This window comes from Phyllobates terribilis, unplaced genomic scaffold (genome assembly GCF_046119375.1).
Source record: "Phyllobates terribilis strain yellow unplaced genomic scaffold, ASM4611937v1 Scaffold_11__3_contigs__length_659146591, whole genome shotgun sequence".
Lineage (NCBI taxonomy): Eukaryota > Metazoa > Chordata > Amphibia > Anura > Dendrobatidae > Phyllobates > Phyllobates terribilis.
The window spans coordinates 408,806,492-408,825,074 of record NW_027362771.1 but is presented as its reverse complement, the minus strand read 5'-3'; the positions used below and the strand labels follow the sequence as shown (position 1 = coordinate 408,825,074).

At 40.0% G+C, this 18,583-nt stretch overlaps 1 protein-coding gene across 6 annotated transcripts in view; it reads right to left on the bottom strand.

The window, feature by feature from the left end:
• Positions 1-18,583, bottom strand: part of SEMA6D (semaphorin 6D) — a 91,882-nt gene that overhangs the window by 24,202 nt on the left and 49,097 nt on the right. For 5 of the 6 annotated variants that reach the window (XM_073653051.1, XM_073653050.1, XM_073653055.1 and 2 more), the window contains 6 exons: positions 7,042-7,183; positions 5,130-5,241; positions 3,357-3,417; positions 3,173-3,235; positions 2,979-3,080; positions 297-387 (listed from right to left, as the gene is read on the bottom strand). In XM_073653051.1, coding sequence (XP_073509152.1) covers positions 297-387; positions 2,979-3,080; positions 3,173-3,235; positions 3,357-3,417; positions 5,130-5,241; positions 7,042-7,150 — 538 coding nt within the window. In that variant the 5' untranslated portion in view covers positions 7,151-7,183. Of the gene's footprint in view, positions 1-296; positions 388-2,978; positions 3,081-3,172; positions 3,236-3,356; positions 3,418-5,129; positions 5,242-7,041; positions 7,184-7,877; positions 8,018-18,583 lie in introns of all 6 variants that reach the window. The other variant, XM_073653052.1, reaches the window with a different exon arrangement.

Genomic DNA, 18,583 nt, shown 5'->3' with positions numbered 1-18,583 from the left:
TGTCGGACCATGGCCGATCAGACATTGATGACCTATCCTAAGGATGGGCCATCAATGAAAAAGTAGTGGACAACCTCTTTAAATATAAGTATATGTAATATTACAAAAACGCTCAACAATATAATCTTCCATGGTGAGCTAAAATACTGTGATGAATACATCCTTTTCTGGTAGAATCTGTTACCCATCAAAGTTACTTAGAATATTGCAAATGGGTTTGAAATAAAGATTGCTAGTTATTTCTTGTTCCTAACAATCATAGCGCAGTATGTCTTACTAAATGAACAATGTTTTACCAGCAAAAAGGGCTACGTTGGTTTGTCTGGCATCAAATGGGCATCTTGCCAAGCCACTTATTTCTTCCCCATCATATTCCAAAGTGCTTAACTGCAAAGTAGAAAATATATAATTCAGCAACAAAACACTGTGCACGTTCTCACTGCACCTCAGCTGTATATTTCTAAATGACTTTATAACATTATAGTAATAATGTTTAATTTATAAATGACGAAGTTGATGAATTTATGGACATTGTTTTTTGCTACCAATTTTAAATGCCTATGACAAAGGAAAGCCTAATAATCATTTATTACAGATATATATGACATTTTAAGTACTAAGGAACAAACCCCCTGTGGTTCTGAGCAGTTAATCATGTGAATATCTGGCTCGTTATGGTTCAAGCAGTAGGTTAATCCACCTACTTAAAGCTTTTATCCTCAGTAACCAGCATAAAAAGAATTTTAATAGCATATATAATATATCACATGTTTGATATTTTCTGATGTGTATCCAAAAAAAATGTTAATTCGCTATCTACTTCTTGGTCTATATATTTATTGTATAGATATTCAACTTTCTTACACATAATAATCAAATAAAACAACCCCACTCCCCCAACCTCTCCTTTGTAAAATCAAACCCTCAGATGTTGAGCATGTTAAAATAGGATTAAAATCAGCAGTGACATCTCTGTAAAGGCTTTTATTCAAGGTCTTGTTTATTTAAGGTGGCTGTTTAAGGGGAACATATGATCGGAAAATGACCCATTGTTTGTATCGGGTTATTCTGTTAAATGTTTTTTTTTTTCATTTTGGCAATGTTTTTTTCATATGACAATCTGTATTAAAAAATGAAGAATAGAAATCTTGCAATTTTCACACTGGCCACTGGGGCTTTTGCAAACTCTAACCTTCTCTTTGTTTCAGGAAACAACACATGGACATTTGAACAAAGAACAGACTCAGACCCTATCTTTTGTATTGAAGCAACTAATGAGTGTGTGCTTGGGAGGGAGGGTGACCAGGGTCAGCTGTAACATCACCTATTGTGATTGATGGATTCTGTGTTATCAGCTGTAATCCTGCCTCTGCTGATAAGGTGACTGCTGAAAACTCTTTCTGAAAGGACAGGAGTCTAAAAAAAACTGCAGTGGCCACTGTGAAAATTTCAAGATCACTATTTTGTTTTAACACAGATCATGACATTATAAAAAAGCCAAAATGTAAAAAACCAAACAATGATTGCTCCCAATAAGTGAAACGAAATCAATTTGTAGATATGATGCCTTTACTGGCTAATACAAACGAAATAAATTATGTTACAAAGATATTAGTCATTAAAACTAGTGATGAGCGAGTATGTTCTGTTAACCCTTTAGGCGAGCATGCTCGGGTGCTAGCCGAGTATCTTCAGCTTGGCTGTTACGTTTGAGTCATGCCGTGTGCATGATTTGCGACTGTTTGACAGCTTTAATACATGTTAGGAATACCTAAGAATTAGGCATTCCTCACATGTAGTGATGAGTGAGCATGCTCGTTACTCGAGATTTACGAGCATGCTCGGATGTTTTCCGAGTATCTTCAGCGTGCTCGGGTGTTATGTTTGAGTCACGCCGTGCACATGATTTGCGACTGTTTGACAACTTTAATACATGTGAGGAATGCCTATTTCTTAGGCATTCCTCACATGTATTAAAGCTGTCAAACAGTCGCAAATCATGCGCACGGAGTGACTAAAACATAACGGCCGAGCACGCTGAAGATACTCGGCGAGCACCCGAGCAAGCTCGCAGAAAGGGTTAACAGAACATACTCGCTCATCACTACGCACATGTATTAAAGCTGTCAAACAGTCGCAAATCATGCGCACAGAGTGACTCAAACATAACACCCGAGCACGCTGAAGATACTTGGGAAACACCCGAGCATGCTCGTAAATCTTGAGTAACGAGCATGCTCGCTCATCACTAATTAAAATGTATCATTTCTACAATATTTTTATTGTGTTTCTCCTACTGAGAGCAATCAGTCTTTTTTTTCCAACTGGCTAACTTAGTATCACTAGAGAGCGATCACTGGAAAAGGACATCTTGGTCAGAAGACTAGAAGAAACAAAGCAAAGAGGAAGACCAGCAACTCAATAGCTTTATATCATCAAAATAGCGGCGGAGATGAACCTGGTGGACCTATCTAGGCTTCCTTAAGATCGATCTTCCTACAGATCGTTCATCCATAAAGTTGCCATGGTTCAGGATCAAGCTGAAGGCAGATGAAAATAAAAACAAGAAAACCTTGATACCAAAACCTTTTTTAAACTGTTAAAGAGTTAAACAGTAGGCTATTTAAGATGATAGTTTCCCTTTAGGAAATCCTAAAGAATTTTCACTGGCCAAAATGTCTTTCTTCTTCAGAGTTATGAGAACCACTCTATTCTCATGTAAAACACTTCTAGAGCTCAACTGGACGACCATGTCGTTTAGATAAATCCAAATAATTTTAACTGTACGTTAATTTTTCCGACTACTGGATGAACAGTGGTCCAATCTATAATTAAAACTCAAAACTAAGCCTCTGGGGTTTATGGCTATATCAGTCAGATCAAATGCTTGTTCTATCAATTGTCTATCCGTTTCCAGAAAGTACAGAGATTGAGAAAATTTGTATCCATATACATAAAGATTTAAAGGCCTTACTTACCCTGTAGTATCTACACATGGGATTGAAAGCATTTGTACCACAGACAAAGACCATCTCATCACTCCGTGGAACAAAAACCTTGATGTAGTTATGGCATTCATCCTGAATCACAAATACATGAAACATTAGAAATCAGAAGCTTCTTTCTATCAGCGTCATCTTTTGATGTTTAGCCTTCAAGAGTCCAGAAATACCTTGTGTTTGCCTTTCATTGCACAATTCTTTCGGTCTGGTTGACCCGATCTCCATGTCAACTTCTGAAGAAACAAAATCAGCAAACAAAAAAGAGAGTGAATGACATTTTCTTTTTTTTTCCTCCTTTATCCTTTAAAAGTCAAAGCGGCTTTTTGATGGCACTCAAGGAGTACGGTCACTTACTCTGCTTGGTGTGACTTCAGTCTTGTGCACCTCATTTAAATTTACGGCATAAACTTGATCTCTGTGGAAGATAAAGAAAGAAGCCACTTCAGGAAATGGAGAAAAGTGCTGGCCTTAGAGTTATTCATGCATAGCATGACAAATGTATTTTCAAGGCCCTTGTCAGACAATACACATGTTCTGCAGTCCTACTGAATTTCTTTGTCTGGGAGAGGAGGTTATTGCTGGATTACATTTTTCCTTCTTTAGTAAGAGTATCATTTTCATTTGCTCTCTTCTTGTGACAAAGCAATCTAACCTTCTTTCCATATGTTTTGAAGATCCGGAGTATGCATGCTTTAGCAGGCAGTTCTTGCACATATCATCCGTCAACAGAGTTTTTAATCATAACTCTGAAAATCAATGTCTTTCCAAGGTAAGAGTGATCAACCGGCATTATTGGGATTTTCAACTGGACTCAATCATGAGATTTGCAAAAAACATACTAATCCATCAATCTTGAATATGTTTTCGCAACCAGTTACTTACAGAAGGATATAGTAATTTAAAAAATTATTAAAAATTAAAACAGAGAAGAACTAAATATTGAGTCTAAAGATGCATTATGTTTTTCTCGGGCTGGAAACTGACCTACAGAGTTGTGTTGATCCATACACACATCTGTTATAAAAATCCATGTGTCCGATCCATGAGACTCGTCTTCCGTTTTACGGATCAGATTAGTCCATTAAAGACTATGAGGATTTATATAAAACGGATGAAACATGACAGACAGACTTTGTATTTCTGTTCTTCATCCATTTTTAACTGATCCATTGTTAAGAGTGAATGGATAAAAAGATTCAGACAGTCTACCCGCTTCAGTGACAGAAACGGATGCAACAAGGATGACACTTGATAAAAATAAAACTCGGTCCGAATTTCTTGGATGAAAAAAAAAGGAAAAAATCAGTTCACCCACCTAGAAGATCAACAGCACGGAGCCAGGAGCCCGGAGCCCGGAGCTGGATCTTCCTGTTTCCTCGATTTTCTTGGATGGTACCACTCACATGGATGAGTGTGTGCATCCTAAGTTTTATGGTATTTTAGAAGGGTTTGTCTCATCAAGACAATCCCCTTGTAGACTGAAGCAAACCGGCTGATTGGCTGAACCCCATGGGACTGGCATTTCAGGTTAGCAGATTCTATTGCCTGGATGTGACCAACCAATATTTCCCTTGCGGAGGCTTTATCATTGTATTGCTGGGTATTCGACTGAATGGACCACACTATAAATCAGTACATGAAAAGACCGATCCATCAGAGCAAGGGTCTCTCCATGTTAGTGGCTTGCTGCTCTGGCTAGAAAAATGGTAAATCAAGAGCAAAGAGGCATAAGGCAAAGGGTTGTCTGGATTACCACCCATGGATGTAGAATATATGCTCTGCATTATTTAATTTAATATTAAAAAAATAATTCATTTATTTGCAAATTGTTGATAGTTTCAACCAAAAGGCAAAGCAAAAATTGCAATACAGCACAACTTCCTGTACCAATAAAACCTTAGCATCGAGTTCTTGGACTGGTAAATTCAGTCACTCATGAGGCCCCGTAAGACTTGGCTGTTTTTCTATTTCTGTTCCTTTCCTTCCTAAGCATGAAATCTAATATATTGATAGAGATTACTATTTTCATTTCCTAAATCGAAGCTTTTCTGTGAGCTTTAAAAATAACTGGCGAAACGTAAAGTAGAATACAAGTCCAATTCATATAAACAGATTAAAGGAAATTACCTTCCAGCAACATAAAGTGTGTCTCGAATTTTTAACATGAGTTGAAAGTCCAAGCTGTGCTGCGATTCATTGCCTGAAGGGCGTCCTTTAAATACTGGATATTGCCTTGAATCTGCAAGTTAAAATGGGATACACCATCACTCTGGATTACACAGCTAAAGAATCAATAGACAGAATTGATTAGCTGTATATACTAGGTGTAGAAGGGTTTAAGCTAAATCCCTGTTGCTACATCTTGAATATAAATGAATAAAATATGACCAATGTCAGCAAATGGAATTTCCTTCCATTTTAAATGGTGTGGATCTTCAAAAGACATCCACATACACCTTGTTAGCATGCTCTCCTGGAAAGGCAATCCACAACATGCTAGAACGATTTCAACTAAATTAATCCATACTTTACAATTCTATGCAAAGAACTCAGTACAATGAAACCTCATATCTATAAAGCCTGTACATTGTTCAAATATTGACAGAGGACCTGACACTTGCCAAATTATCCATTCCTAAAATATAGCCCCCTCTTTACTGGATGGAAATCTAGTCTTGTTACCCATGTAGACATGGTCCTCATATTTTCCCTACTAGTCTTTTTGATGACCATGCCCACTTGGCTAAGAGACCCCAGATTTATACGGTATATAGGGAGGAGAGGCCACATCTCCGGAAAATAGAGGCACAGGAACAAAAAAATATACAATGCAGGGTTCAGGAGAACAGCACTATTTACACTAGGGAAAATTATATGGCAAGTGACAAGTGGATTTAAGCCTGTCATGTAAAATAACACTATTAACCTAGAGATATGGGGTTAATCTGCAGGGTAATAACGTGCTGACACTGTGCGGTGCCCGCACTGAGAGCCGTGCAGCTGGGAGGAAATTTACTTTATCCTACCCCCCCTGGCAGCGCTCAGTATTCAGTTATGGGGGTAGTGCCGGCGCCGGTTGAGTCACGGCTCTGCGTATAGAAAACGGTGGCTGTGACGGCACCCCCAGGACAGCAGCTCAGCATTAGACCGGACTGTCAGTCAGTGCAGGGGACGCGGTTACAGCCTGCTACTCTCTATACACAGAGCAGTGACTGAAACCACGCCAGCACCACTCCCGTGACTGAACCCCCCAGGGGGGATAAAGTTAATTTCCTCCAGGCAGCGGGTCTCTCAGTGCTGGTGCTGCACGGTGTCAGAACACTATTAATCGGCAGATTAACCCCATATATGCAGGATTTTTACATGACAGGTTCCCTTTAAAGGGGTTATCCAGTACTGTTTAATTTTTTACTACAGGCTTAAAAACTAACAGACAGGTAGCTGCTAACTACAAGCCTCTTGTGTCCAGCACTGATGTCTGCCGGCACAGTGCGGTCACAGACCGCTGAAACCAGGAATTCAGCGGCTTCCTCTGACATTACGTCGACAGAGTTGTGGCTGAGTCACGTAATGCTGATTGACAGCCTACACTACCTCAGGGAACCGCCTGTCAATCAGCATGACGTCGGCAGTCATGGCCTTGTCGACAGAGTAGCCCGGAAGAAGAAGAGCTGCTCTGTTGACCTGCAGCGGCTGACAAATCGGTAGGAGCGGTTGATGACCACTCTGAGCATGCACTGAGTAGTAGAACATGCAGGTAGTTGCCTCTGTTAGTAACTACCTACCTGTTAGTTTTAGTCCCATTATAAAAAAAATTAAAACAGTCCTGGACAATCCATTAAAAAATGACTAATTTAAAGGAATATTTATTTCGGAATAGCATTTTACTCAGTCAATGACAGTACTAGTGATATTTGGGAACTTTCACACTTTTGCCATTACATCTCTATAACCACTTGATATATACAAGTCTCCAGCCCCCCTAACATCAAATCTGAGAAATAAATGACAGATGTTAGAAAACAGTGAGAATACTTACAGTGATAATCTACAATGTTGATAGGTTCGTCATCTTCAGGGAAACTAACTGCATAGACCAATGACGCCATTACCAGCACCATGCCAGCATGAAGCACACACAGCGTCATGGTTCATAAAATGGACCAGTAACAGGTTTTTACCTACGAGAAATAAAACAAAAATATATATATATATTATCTTTTCATTTATACTAAAAAAAAAATTCTTTCAAATCTGTTTTATTTTAGAATGATGGATAAATGTTTACTTTCTCTTGAATAAATATATCATTCAAGATTTATATACGCGAGAAGTTATTATATCATATTAACTAGTTTTTACAGTGCATACTGTATGATCCTATAGCCTACCTTATCCCATTATTAACCTTCCTTAAGCAGAGGCTGCTACAGATCATACAGAACATATAATCATTATGTTAAATGTTTGATTAAACGGATTTCTGCTTTCTATCATTTTATTGATCTTCTAGTCACTGACGTAAACAAAGAATCTGCCGATCAACCTCTGAGCGATTATATCCATTAATGTTATCTACATAATCTATCTGTCCGTCTGCCTGTCTATCTATCTGTCCATCCGTCTATCTATCTATCGATCCATCCCCTGTCCATCTATCCCCTGTCTATCTATCCCCTGTCCGTCCGTCCATCCATCTATTCCTCGTAATTGAAATTGCAAGACCAAGCAAGAAAAGTCATAGAGTTATTGAAATCTCAGAATGGACAGACATGTTGATGATATGCAAATGATGAAAAAGTGGAACCAACATTTTCAAAACATCTCGATTTACTCGAGTATGAGCGCTATGTGCAAAAAAATCACCGCACTTACACGCCTTGATGTGATATCAATGAGGTTAATAATGGTTGTCTGAAGACACAAATCATCAAGATCAGCTGCTGGCAGCTCGCTTTGGAATTGTCGACCAATGACGTCCCAGATGTGCTCAATGAGAGACAAGTCCGGAGACCCTGCAGGCCACAGAAGTGTAAAGTGTAAAGACCCCAGGAATGAGGCAGGTCTACACTCTTATTAATGACTTATTAAGACGAGTCAATAATTGGGGGACAAGCCTTCATAGGAACGCTCCTTCCTGATTATCAGCCTGTCTAATTGCCAGTTGAATGAGCAAAACCTTTGTTTCACTTGTGTGGTGATTTTTGTGCAGACTTACTGGCAACACATCATCCTGTGTAAACGGGTGATATGCTGCTGATATCATTAGATTCTATGGGCACAGTCAACCACCAATAGGCATGGATATATACTGCATCGTTTAGTGCCCTTATATAAATGGGCCAGAAGACTGTATGCCCCATTGTAGGGGAATAGTAACACCCAGCTGTAAATTTATGAATGCATTACTAAGAGAAATAAGAACATATTAGGAGAATCCTCTTTAAAATCTAATTTTTGCAGACATGGAATCATCCACAACAAGCAATGTCAATGACACAATGAAATACGGTAATTAAATGCTGTAATATTCACAATTATTCACAAGTTTCCATTGCTAACTATGAGCAAACATTCGATAGACTGCACTTTACCTTGCTATCAAAATATTGGTTCAATAATCCACACATCTTGCAGTGTACACAGCAAACACGTAAAGTATACACATCCTGCCCTGGAAAGTTTACAAGTCGCACAGCCCTGCAAACAGCAGGTGCAGATGTAGCAGATGTGACATGGACGCCAGAGAAAGTGTGATTCAGATTTTTTAAGTAATTATTGTATATTAATAAAAGATCTCATCCTATTATTTAAGTAAACTGCCAATATATTACTATTATACAACCAGTTATTCCAGGATATCGCATAGCCTTCATGTTTGATTTTAATAAGCATGTTGAGTTTAGAAAAAAAATGTTTTTTCTGCAGCCCACTTGTCACTGAGTGGGATCTATAGTACTTTTTTTCTTGGCAAGAATTTGAAGAAATTGATTTATATGAGAAAACTGCCCAACACCAAGGCTCAGTCGCAGCCAATCTGTAGGTCCTTAATGGTCTGATTTTCCTGCTGTTCCTTCCACATGACCACTGCAGCCAATCTCTGGCTTCAGCTGTCTTGTGCCGTAAATTCTAGTGTTACTGTTAACGCCAGTGTTTTCTGGCAGTGATCACAGGGATGAATGCCACCACTGCGGGAAATAAACATAAGCCATAGGGAACCAATAAAGTGGAGGGAACTTGAGTAGATGGAGATCTCATAGGGATGTATATTAACACTGTGGGAAATAAGCCATAGAGAACCAGTGTTTTCTGGCAGTGATCACAGGGATGTATGTCACCACTGCGGGAAATAAACATAAGCCATAGGGAACCAATAAAGTGGAGGGATCTTGAGTAGTGGGAGATCTCATAGGGATGTATGTCACCACTGTGGGAAATAAACATAAGCCATAGGTAACCAGTAAAGTGGAGGGAACTTGAATAGCGGGAGATCTCATAGGGATGTATGTCACCACTGTGGGAAATAAGCCATAGGGAACCAGTAAAGCGGGGGGGAACTTGAGTAGCGGGAGATCTCATAGGGATGTATGTCACCACTGCGGGAAATAAACATTAGCCATAGGTAACCAGTAAAGTGGAGGGAACTTGAATAGCGGGAGATCTCATAGGGATGTATGTCACCACTGTGGGAAATAAGCCATAGGGAACCAGTAAAGCGGGGGGAACTTGAGTAGCGGGAGATCTCATAGTGATGTATGTCACTACTGCGGGAAATAAACCATAGGGAACCAGTAAAGCTGGGGGAACTTGAGTAGCGGGAGATCTATCAATTAATTTTGGTTATTTTATCACATATTTTTCTGCTAGCTTAATTTAATCAAACTCTGTACAACATCATAGGGAATCCATGGGCGCTGTGGAATTCCCTGTGAGGCACCGGATGCCAAAGATGTTTGCCCATTGAAGTAATGCTTGTAGGGTAGAATACTACCATGATACAAAATACAACTGAGCATGGTCCAATATGTGGCATACTGAGGTACAGAACGGCACCATAGGTCTATAGATTCCCTACTACATCTCTGTACAGCTTGGAGCTTTTACAGACTCATAATAAGGCCATGTGCTAGAGGCCACATAACTGAAGATACTGTTCCGATATTTTGGCTTAGTATATACTTTCAGCACATTCTGGTGCAGATTTCCCCATTGAGACTGAAATGTATGGAAACTTTTCCTTCTTCTATGTCAGTACGCTTCCACGAAAGCCAGGTTGTGCTGTTCCTAGACCCTTGAGTTGTGGTATGCTTCCAGTAAAGGTTTAACAAATTGCTTGTTTAATCCAAGAAGACATGTAGAAGGGGAAGATGTGGGATTGTGAGGAAGCTGCTCGCTGGAGCCTCACTCCATGCTGAGGTATGCCCTACAATAAACAGAAAAAGCTATGGACTCAGTAATAGTGATATACTGTACAAATTTAGTAGCAATGGGGAATAATAGCCTGGTGCGCTCTAAGACTGTTATAAAAAGGGATTTGGGAGGAACGGCACGCTTATACAACCTGCTGCCTGTTATTTTCACAGCTTTGGATGCAGGAGAAGGCATTATTTGAAATGCATGGATATCACCTTCACTGTTGAGAGAAGACAAATGATGTTTCCAAATGTCTTGTCACTTGTCAATTTTACCCGCTAATTTATCAGTCATTTCCCTGCGGATTTATCTATAATAACAATTCATGTTACACGGGCAGCTGGGTTAAATGTTATTTGTTACAAATCCATGTACACGTTTGTCAGTTCCATTACTTTATTGAAATATGGACTGATGACATTAAAGTGAAATTTAAATAGCTTTTATCCAAAACTGGTTTGCAAATGTTATTTCATCTTCCCTGGCGAAATACATGGAAATGATTTACAGGGGAGGGTGGCATGTTCCTGGAAGAACATGGTGTAGGACATGAGTTTGAGAAGCTCCGTTGCTTCTAAGCTGAGTAACCAATTCAAACCAGCTAAAATTAAGAACTACTACCACCATTCTACTGCGGAACATCTCTGAACATGAAGGCAACATGTGGATGTGCAACAATTTAGCGATTTTTATATGATTTCACACCACTTTTGATCAGCTATGCAATATGGGCGTACCTGGGAAGGAGACAGGGCAGGGACATGTTTCCCACACACCCCATTCGCCCTTGTCAAATTCATCTAACCTGACATTTTTACACCAGAAATGCTACTGCAGTCAGCGACAGGAGTAACATTTCTGGTGGAGCGTGCAGAAGCATACGCCACTTACTAGAGGCGCCAAATTCATTAAGTTCACCTTTTAATAAATTTGGTGTTGTGCACTCTGCCAAGACTGGTGTAGCGCAATCTTGCACTATGCCCGTCTCGGTGAATAGGCCCCTATGTCTCCTGTTTTGTGGCTCCTGTATAGTAAAGGGCAATAACCACAGACATTGCAACTGCTGCACTACACAATGAGTAAAACCATAGCACTTGGTTGCAGTTGGATCCTCCATAATTGGCATTAGCCCTATTCTTGACCCATTGCTACTCCTGTATGTATATTCACCAAAGTAATTCATTACACCTTGTATTTTACCATCCGACATGCGATCTATGCTATTTGAATTAAGAACATCCATTCAACATGATATTCAGTCCGCTTTTTATTAAATATGCAAACATTTCCTGAACTAGGAAAGAAAACATCTCTTATTGCAAATAGGACGGCAACATTTTCTGAGACGTACAACAACTGGGAGCGCTGCAATCCAAACTTGCTAACTTGGAAAAGCGATCTCATCAGAAGAATACAGCTGAATCGGGCCACAGACTTAAAAGGAATCTGTCAGCAGGTTTTTGCTAAGTAATGAGAACACAACAGGAGATAGAGGCTGAAACACTGAATTCAGTGATGTGGCATCTATTAAGCTATGTGCTGTTTACTTACACTGAAGGTTTTATCACTAGGACATTATCACTGCCAGGTCTGATGCTCACTGGACGGCTAGTCCGATCATCCCTCCACTCCTGTGATTAGTAGCTCACTGTCAACAGATAATGACCATGAGGAGCCTGGTGCAGGCGCAGTTAGCTTTCTGAGCTTTGCTTCATGCTACACCTAAGAACACTGATTGTGTCAGAACTGCTGCACCCAGTAAACAAAGTGATACATCACTGGGATTAGGGTCCGACATGTTGTTGCTCTCAGATGAGGTAGCAAAATCCTGTTTACAGATTCCCTTTAAGACTCAGACAGACCTATTTGTTGCTCTTGTTCCAGACACTACACAAATGGCGTTTGTGACTGACCATGTGCACCGCATCCCCCAGCCGAAATCTCTACCCCAAAAAATCTCCAAGTGATATAGTAGGAAGACTACATTTCTCTTTTCAAGGACTGACTAATGTATGTAGGTCGAAATGAAAAAAAACCTACCAATTCAGTTTCATGATGTTAAGTTATTGGTGGACTTGTCTACAGCTACCCTGACTTGCCGTAGAGAATATAGCGCAATCTCTAAGGTGGTGAAGGACCATTATATCCCTTATAAGACATAGCTAAGAAATGTACCAAATTCACTGCGGATTCATAGATCAAGGCAACAGTTACTGAATGAATGGAACCTCCCTCCAGATTCTCAAACCCCCGACCAAACCACTCTTCTCTAACTACATCTGCTAGACAAAGATTGGGACACAATTCCTCATAGGACACTAAAAAGGCCTCCATACACATTAGACTAATGTCGACTGACATCCAATTTTGGACTGCAGTTTGCATTGTTCTCCTGGAGAGCAGCAGCTAGTAGACGTGTCAGTCAGTGGCTTTTTCATAGCGAACATAGAAGGGCAGGAACACTCCACCAAACAAGCGCTCCTGTCTATGCGCGAGTCAGCTGAGACGCCTGGTAATGTTTCTCCTTGTGGAGAGTGACAAGCCAGGCCTGGTTCTCCATAAGGAGAAACGTTACCCCCTAGATCCCAGTCTTAAGCCTCTCATACAGCCAAATCAGATATAATTACAGAGCCTGCAAATTGTGGTGTATGACACGTTTCGAAGTCATACAGAACTTCTTCCTCAGGACACAACCTAATATAGATTAGGTTATGTCCTGAGGAAGAAGTTGTGTATGGCTTCGAAACATGTTGACTTTTAACCTGGACAAATAAAATTCATTGGCGTCCTGGAATCTTCATCAGCAGCACAGGTAATACACATTTTGCCTGGAGCCACAATTTCTTCAGTCTGATGACCCGTGTCCTGCAGCAGCTGACTTATACATTTGAAAGGTTGCAAATGTGCAGCCTTATCAAGTGAGTGAATTACTCTCCTATTTTATTTCCTTTTACCAGTTAAGCCCCTATTTGAGCTTGTTTTGCTCCCCAGCATTTCTACTGCAGAGTCTGCAAATTGACATTCTGGTTTGACTTTTATCCTAAGATATATGGCAAGGCTTGATAAAGAGTCTATATTGACTTTATGATTTTGAATTCCAATAGGTGGCACTAGAGTTCTAGTCCTCTTCCTAGCTGAAGAGGCAATTTGCATATTTAATTTCCCAGAGGAGCATGCATGGCGAATAAGCCTCCTTACATTGGCATGCCAGGACCGGTATGTTACTCTCCACAAGGAGAAAAGTTACCCCTTAGATCTTACTCTTGAAAGACACGTATAAAAAAAAAAACACGATAGTGTGTGAACAAGCCCTATTGTTGTTTCTTTGGTAAATAAACACATTTATATTGTTAAACATAAAGATAACAAATAAAACCTATGTTGAAGAAAATGATCTGGGGTTCAATGCACTTGCTCCCACATCCTGTTGGGTTACCCTGGAATATATTTGCATATAGGAATACAGACATATTTAATTGTAAAGTCTGGTGAAATATCATAAAGATTGATGTTACCAAATAGATGTTAACAGCGTATCGTAGAAACAAAGTTCCTTTTTTTTGGGTTATAGTAGAGAATTAAATACTGATGTTTATAAAAAAAATATCTGATTTTATATTGTGCAGGGATGGGAGCATATATTGTCCTAAAACCTTTCAATAATGCTCGCTATTGATAGTCCCTTTGTAGATGTGTAAGCTGCCCATGCCATAGGCAATAATGCAGCCCCAGACCATCAGAGATGTGGTGTTGTGAACCGGACGCTGATAACAAGCTGGATTGGTTCCTCTCCTCTTAAGTCCGCAGGATATCGCATCCCCTTTTTCCCAAAAAAATATTCAAATTTTGATTCCTCTGACCACAGAACAGTTTTCCACTTTTGCCTCAGTCCATTATAAATACGTTTTGGCCCAGAGAAGACGGCAGCGTTTCTGGATTGTGCGGATATATGGCTTCTTCTGTGAATGATAGTTTTCATTTGCATTTGTGGATTGCACAGCGAACTGTGTTCGTAATCAATGATTTCTGGACGGATTTGTGAGCCCATGCTGTGATTTTCACTGCCAAATCGTGGCTGGTTATAATGCAGTGGCTCATGAGGGCCTGTAGATCAGGAGTGTGGGTCTTTGCTTCTGAGAGACTCTGCCTCTCTAACATGCTCTTATTTATACACAGAGATATGACTTAAAGGGGTTGTCCACAATTATTCAAAATAGCCCAATGTGTTTTTATGCTGAATAGAAGCTTCTTTCTAATTACCTCCCTCTGCTGTTTCTTTCTGTGAGCGGCGCTATCACTGGCCGCTCACAGGCATCACATGACCCCCAGCTGCAGCCGGGGGTCCCTCTTCTGCGTTCCACGGTGGCTGCTGGGTTGTGGGCGGGATTACCCAGCGCGTCACCCCCGGCATCCACTGTGCGCTCTCCCTCTCCTCATTCATTGGGAAAGTGTGCGGTGGATGCCGGGTGTGACGCGCAGGGAAACCCTGCCCACAACCCAGCAGCCACCGCGGGGACCTCAGCGCTGAGTCACGCCTCACTTGACGTGACATCAGCGGGGGGTCACGTGCTGCCTGTGAGCAGCCACCGATAGCGTCGCTCACAGGCAGAAACAGCAGCGGGAGGTAATTAGAAAGAAGCTTCTTTTCATCATAAAAATACATTGGGCTATTTTGAATAGTAGTGGACAATCCTTTTAATTGAAAATTGACCCACCAGCTGTTTTTCATTAGTATCACTTACTTTTCCAGCCTCTTGTTTACCCCGTCCCAACATTTTTGAGACGTGTTGCTGCCATCAATTTCTAAATTAGTTATTTTTTTTTCAAATGAAATGGAAACATGTCTAACTTTCACCTTCTGATCTGTGTTCTGTTCTGAATTAAATATGGAGATAGGAGGTTTCCTAATCATTGCATTCTTGTTTTCTTTATATTTTGCACAACTTCCCAACTTTTTTGAAATTGAGGATGTATTTGTTTAATGTATTTATTAGGAAAAAACACACTCCATGATCCGCGATTGTAGGCGTTATCCAGATATGAAGAAACATACATATGCTGCTGTGAAATGACCCACTCAACAAATTTATATACAGCACAAAAATGGCGTACATATACTACAAAAGCCAATAACTGAGCGCACTATCAGTCTGCACTATCTTTACTATAAAAAAGCAAGACATACTTCATAATCCAGAACTCCATATAATACACCTCAACAGGTGAGTTCACATACGAAACCCTACTAACATACATGTATACACTCTTGTACATTATAAGCATATTGTAACGCCAGTATAACTTGTATGTCATCTCTCCTTATTTTGAAGGAGGTCTACGTGCCAATGGATCACTGGTCAGAAGCTGGCTGCAATTCTCAGGTTACTCCAAACTCAATGCAAATTTTACAAATGAGATAATATCAAGTGAAAATCCAAAGTTCCAACTTTAGGTTAAGTGCCCACGTAGCGTTTTTGCAGCGTTTTTACGGCTGCGAAAACGCTTGCAAAACAGTCTGCCATGCAAAGTGAATTCGGATGTGCTGTGCACATGATGCGCTAATTAGCACGCCGAATTCACATTGCGTTGCAAAACGCATGACCATTTCTACCGCGATTACGCTACAAATTCGCGGCCATTGAGGAACATTGAAACCCGCAGGTATATGTGGATTTGCTGTGTTTCAATTAAATTCAATGGCCGCGAATTTGCAGCATAATCGCGGTGCGTGTGGTAACCGGGATGAAGGAGACTACAACTCCTCTTCATCCCGGCTACCATGCGGTGAAAAAAAGAAATCAAAAAGTTAAAAACAAACAAAACCTGTATATTCACCTCTCCGGCGGCCCCTCATCTGCTCCCGGCCGCGTCTTCTCTCCTTGGCGCCCCGCGGTGTACTGCCAGGACCTGTGGTGACGTCATTTAGTCACCTGATGGTCACGCGACCGCTGACGTCGGCGGTCAGGTGACCGCAGGTCCTGACAGTACACTGCGGGACGCCGAAGAGAGAGGACGCGGCCGGGAGCAGACTGGAGGAGACCGGAGAGGTGAGTATACAGGTTTTTTTTTACTTTTAACGTTTTAATTCTCTTTTTTTTTTACTATAGATGCTGCATTTAAAGCATCAGTTGTTCACACATTATAAATCCATGCCGGTTGAATGGATTTATATTGTGTGACCAACTTGTCAAGCACTTTTCCAAGTGATGCTCAAAATCGCTTGGAAAACTGCTTGAAAAAACGCAGGTAAAAAATGCCGAAAAAACGCTTCTCTCTGGCAGAAAAAACGCATGTAAATCTGCATGCGCTTTTTTCTGCCAGAGAGAGGCAAAAACGCTCTGCATCAAATCTGCTACGTGGGCACATAGCCTTACTGCTCAACAATTCCCATGTGTTTCTACAGAGGGCAAATTGATGTTCCTACAGAGGGTACCGGTGTCCAGACCTTTTCCCCAAATGGTATTCAAGACTCTTGCTTTCAAAATTTGAACAATATTTGTATACTCTGTTGTGTTAGTTTAATAGTGCAGATACATTTAAAGGCTAACTATACACTGTGTTCCAAATTATTATGCAAATAATATTTTCTCAGATTTTCCCAAATTACCTATATGAATTGCAGTCATTGTAATTTTCCAGTCAAATAACTATTAGTGTACAATTGAAAGGTTTTTGTACAAACTGCCTATGATAACAGTATATTTTAAAAAAAATAAAAAACTTAAACTGCACTCAAAATGCATGTTCCAAATTATTATGCACAGCAGAGTTTTCAACCTTTTCATTTTAATAAAGAACAAAAAAATGGTCATTTTTGAAATTATAAGCATTAGCAGGTTATTACACACTGAAATCAATCAGTTTTCAAATGCTCAACCTGCTCTTACATGTTCAGCGATAGCAGGTGAAAGATGAAAGATCTTTCATCCAATTTTCAACCCTACCAAATTTCAAATGATGACAGTTAATATTTTGTAGGCGAAATTAATCGCTCATTCTTCAGTTTTTACCCTACCTGGATTGTTTTTGTTGAAATGGTTCATTTTGATCAACTTTAATCTAATGCTGTAAATTCATTAAAGTCTCATGTAGATGAACAACGTTTAATCGAATGAAGCTGCGGAGCCATCAACCAATGTCATAATGCTACTTAAATGAATTAAAATTATTAAAATTCAATCACCTAAAGGCAAAATGCTAGCGATATCACAAAAAGGTCAGCGTTTTCTAGTTGGAAGCATTTACCGACATAAGCACTTCGGACCCTGTTCCAAAATCCGATGAGGCTGGCAGATAAAGAAACCTTTGCAGAAAAGCTGGAGCTGCAAGTATCACTAAAACCATCCGTCTCGGAGTCCTGAAATCATATTCCATGGTAACAACACAGCAGAAGTCTCAGAATTTGGATATTAACTTGTGGAGGAATGTGATAATTGTCGACTAGAAGCATGCAAAAATCTAGTTCCATTTCTTTACTGTCGATTACTGAACAAAATGATATCACTTTACTGACAAATTATTGATACAGTAGATACGCTAATATGCTAAAAACTAAGAATGGCAACATCAGATGAAAAGCAGGTCTGCAGAGTAACTGCATATAAATAATGGGCACATATGGCATGATCGTCACCGAGTCCCCATGCCACAGCGGGACATTCATATATGCTAAACTCGCACAATAGAAATTAATACATTATTCCTATTCTTTCTAATTAATTTGTGCACAGCTCCTAGACAAGGTGTTACTACATCATTGGTGTTTAAAAGCTGAGCCTAGAATTAGGCTTTACACTGAGGCTCAAGTCATCGAGTTACTGGTGAAGAAATACTGAGACCCAATTCATTACTTTAGTCAATGGTAATCGGTTATTTTTTTAGCTTACTTCATCTAATGCGGACATTTCTAAGCTAATCTTAAGTGTCAGGACCATTTTGTTGCTAGATTTTTAATGATGGAAAATACATTTGCTTCTTAAAGGGATTTTCCAGGTTCAGGGAGAATTTAGGCTATATTTTATAGATAGAACCTAAGATAAAAACAAAGTGAGCAAATACCCTGTAGAAAGCAAATAGTAATAGTACATGTAAAGAACATAGTTAACACTGTATGATAAAAAAAGTAAATGCCATCCCACCAAGCTGTACCCAATCGGGACGGCACCTAA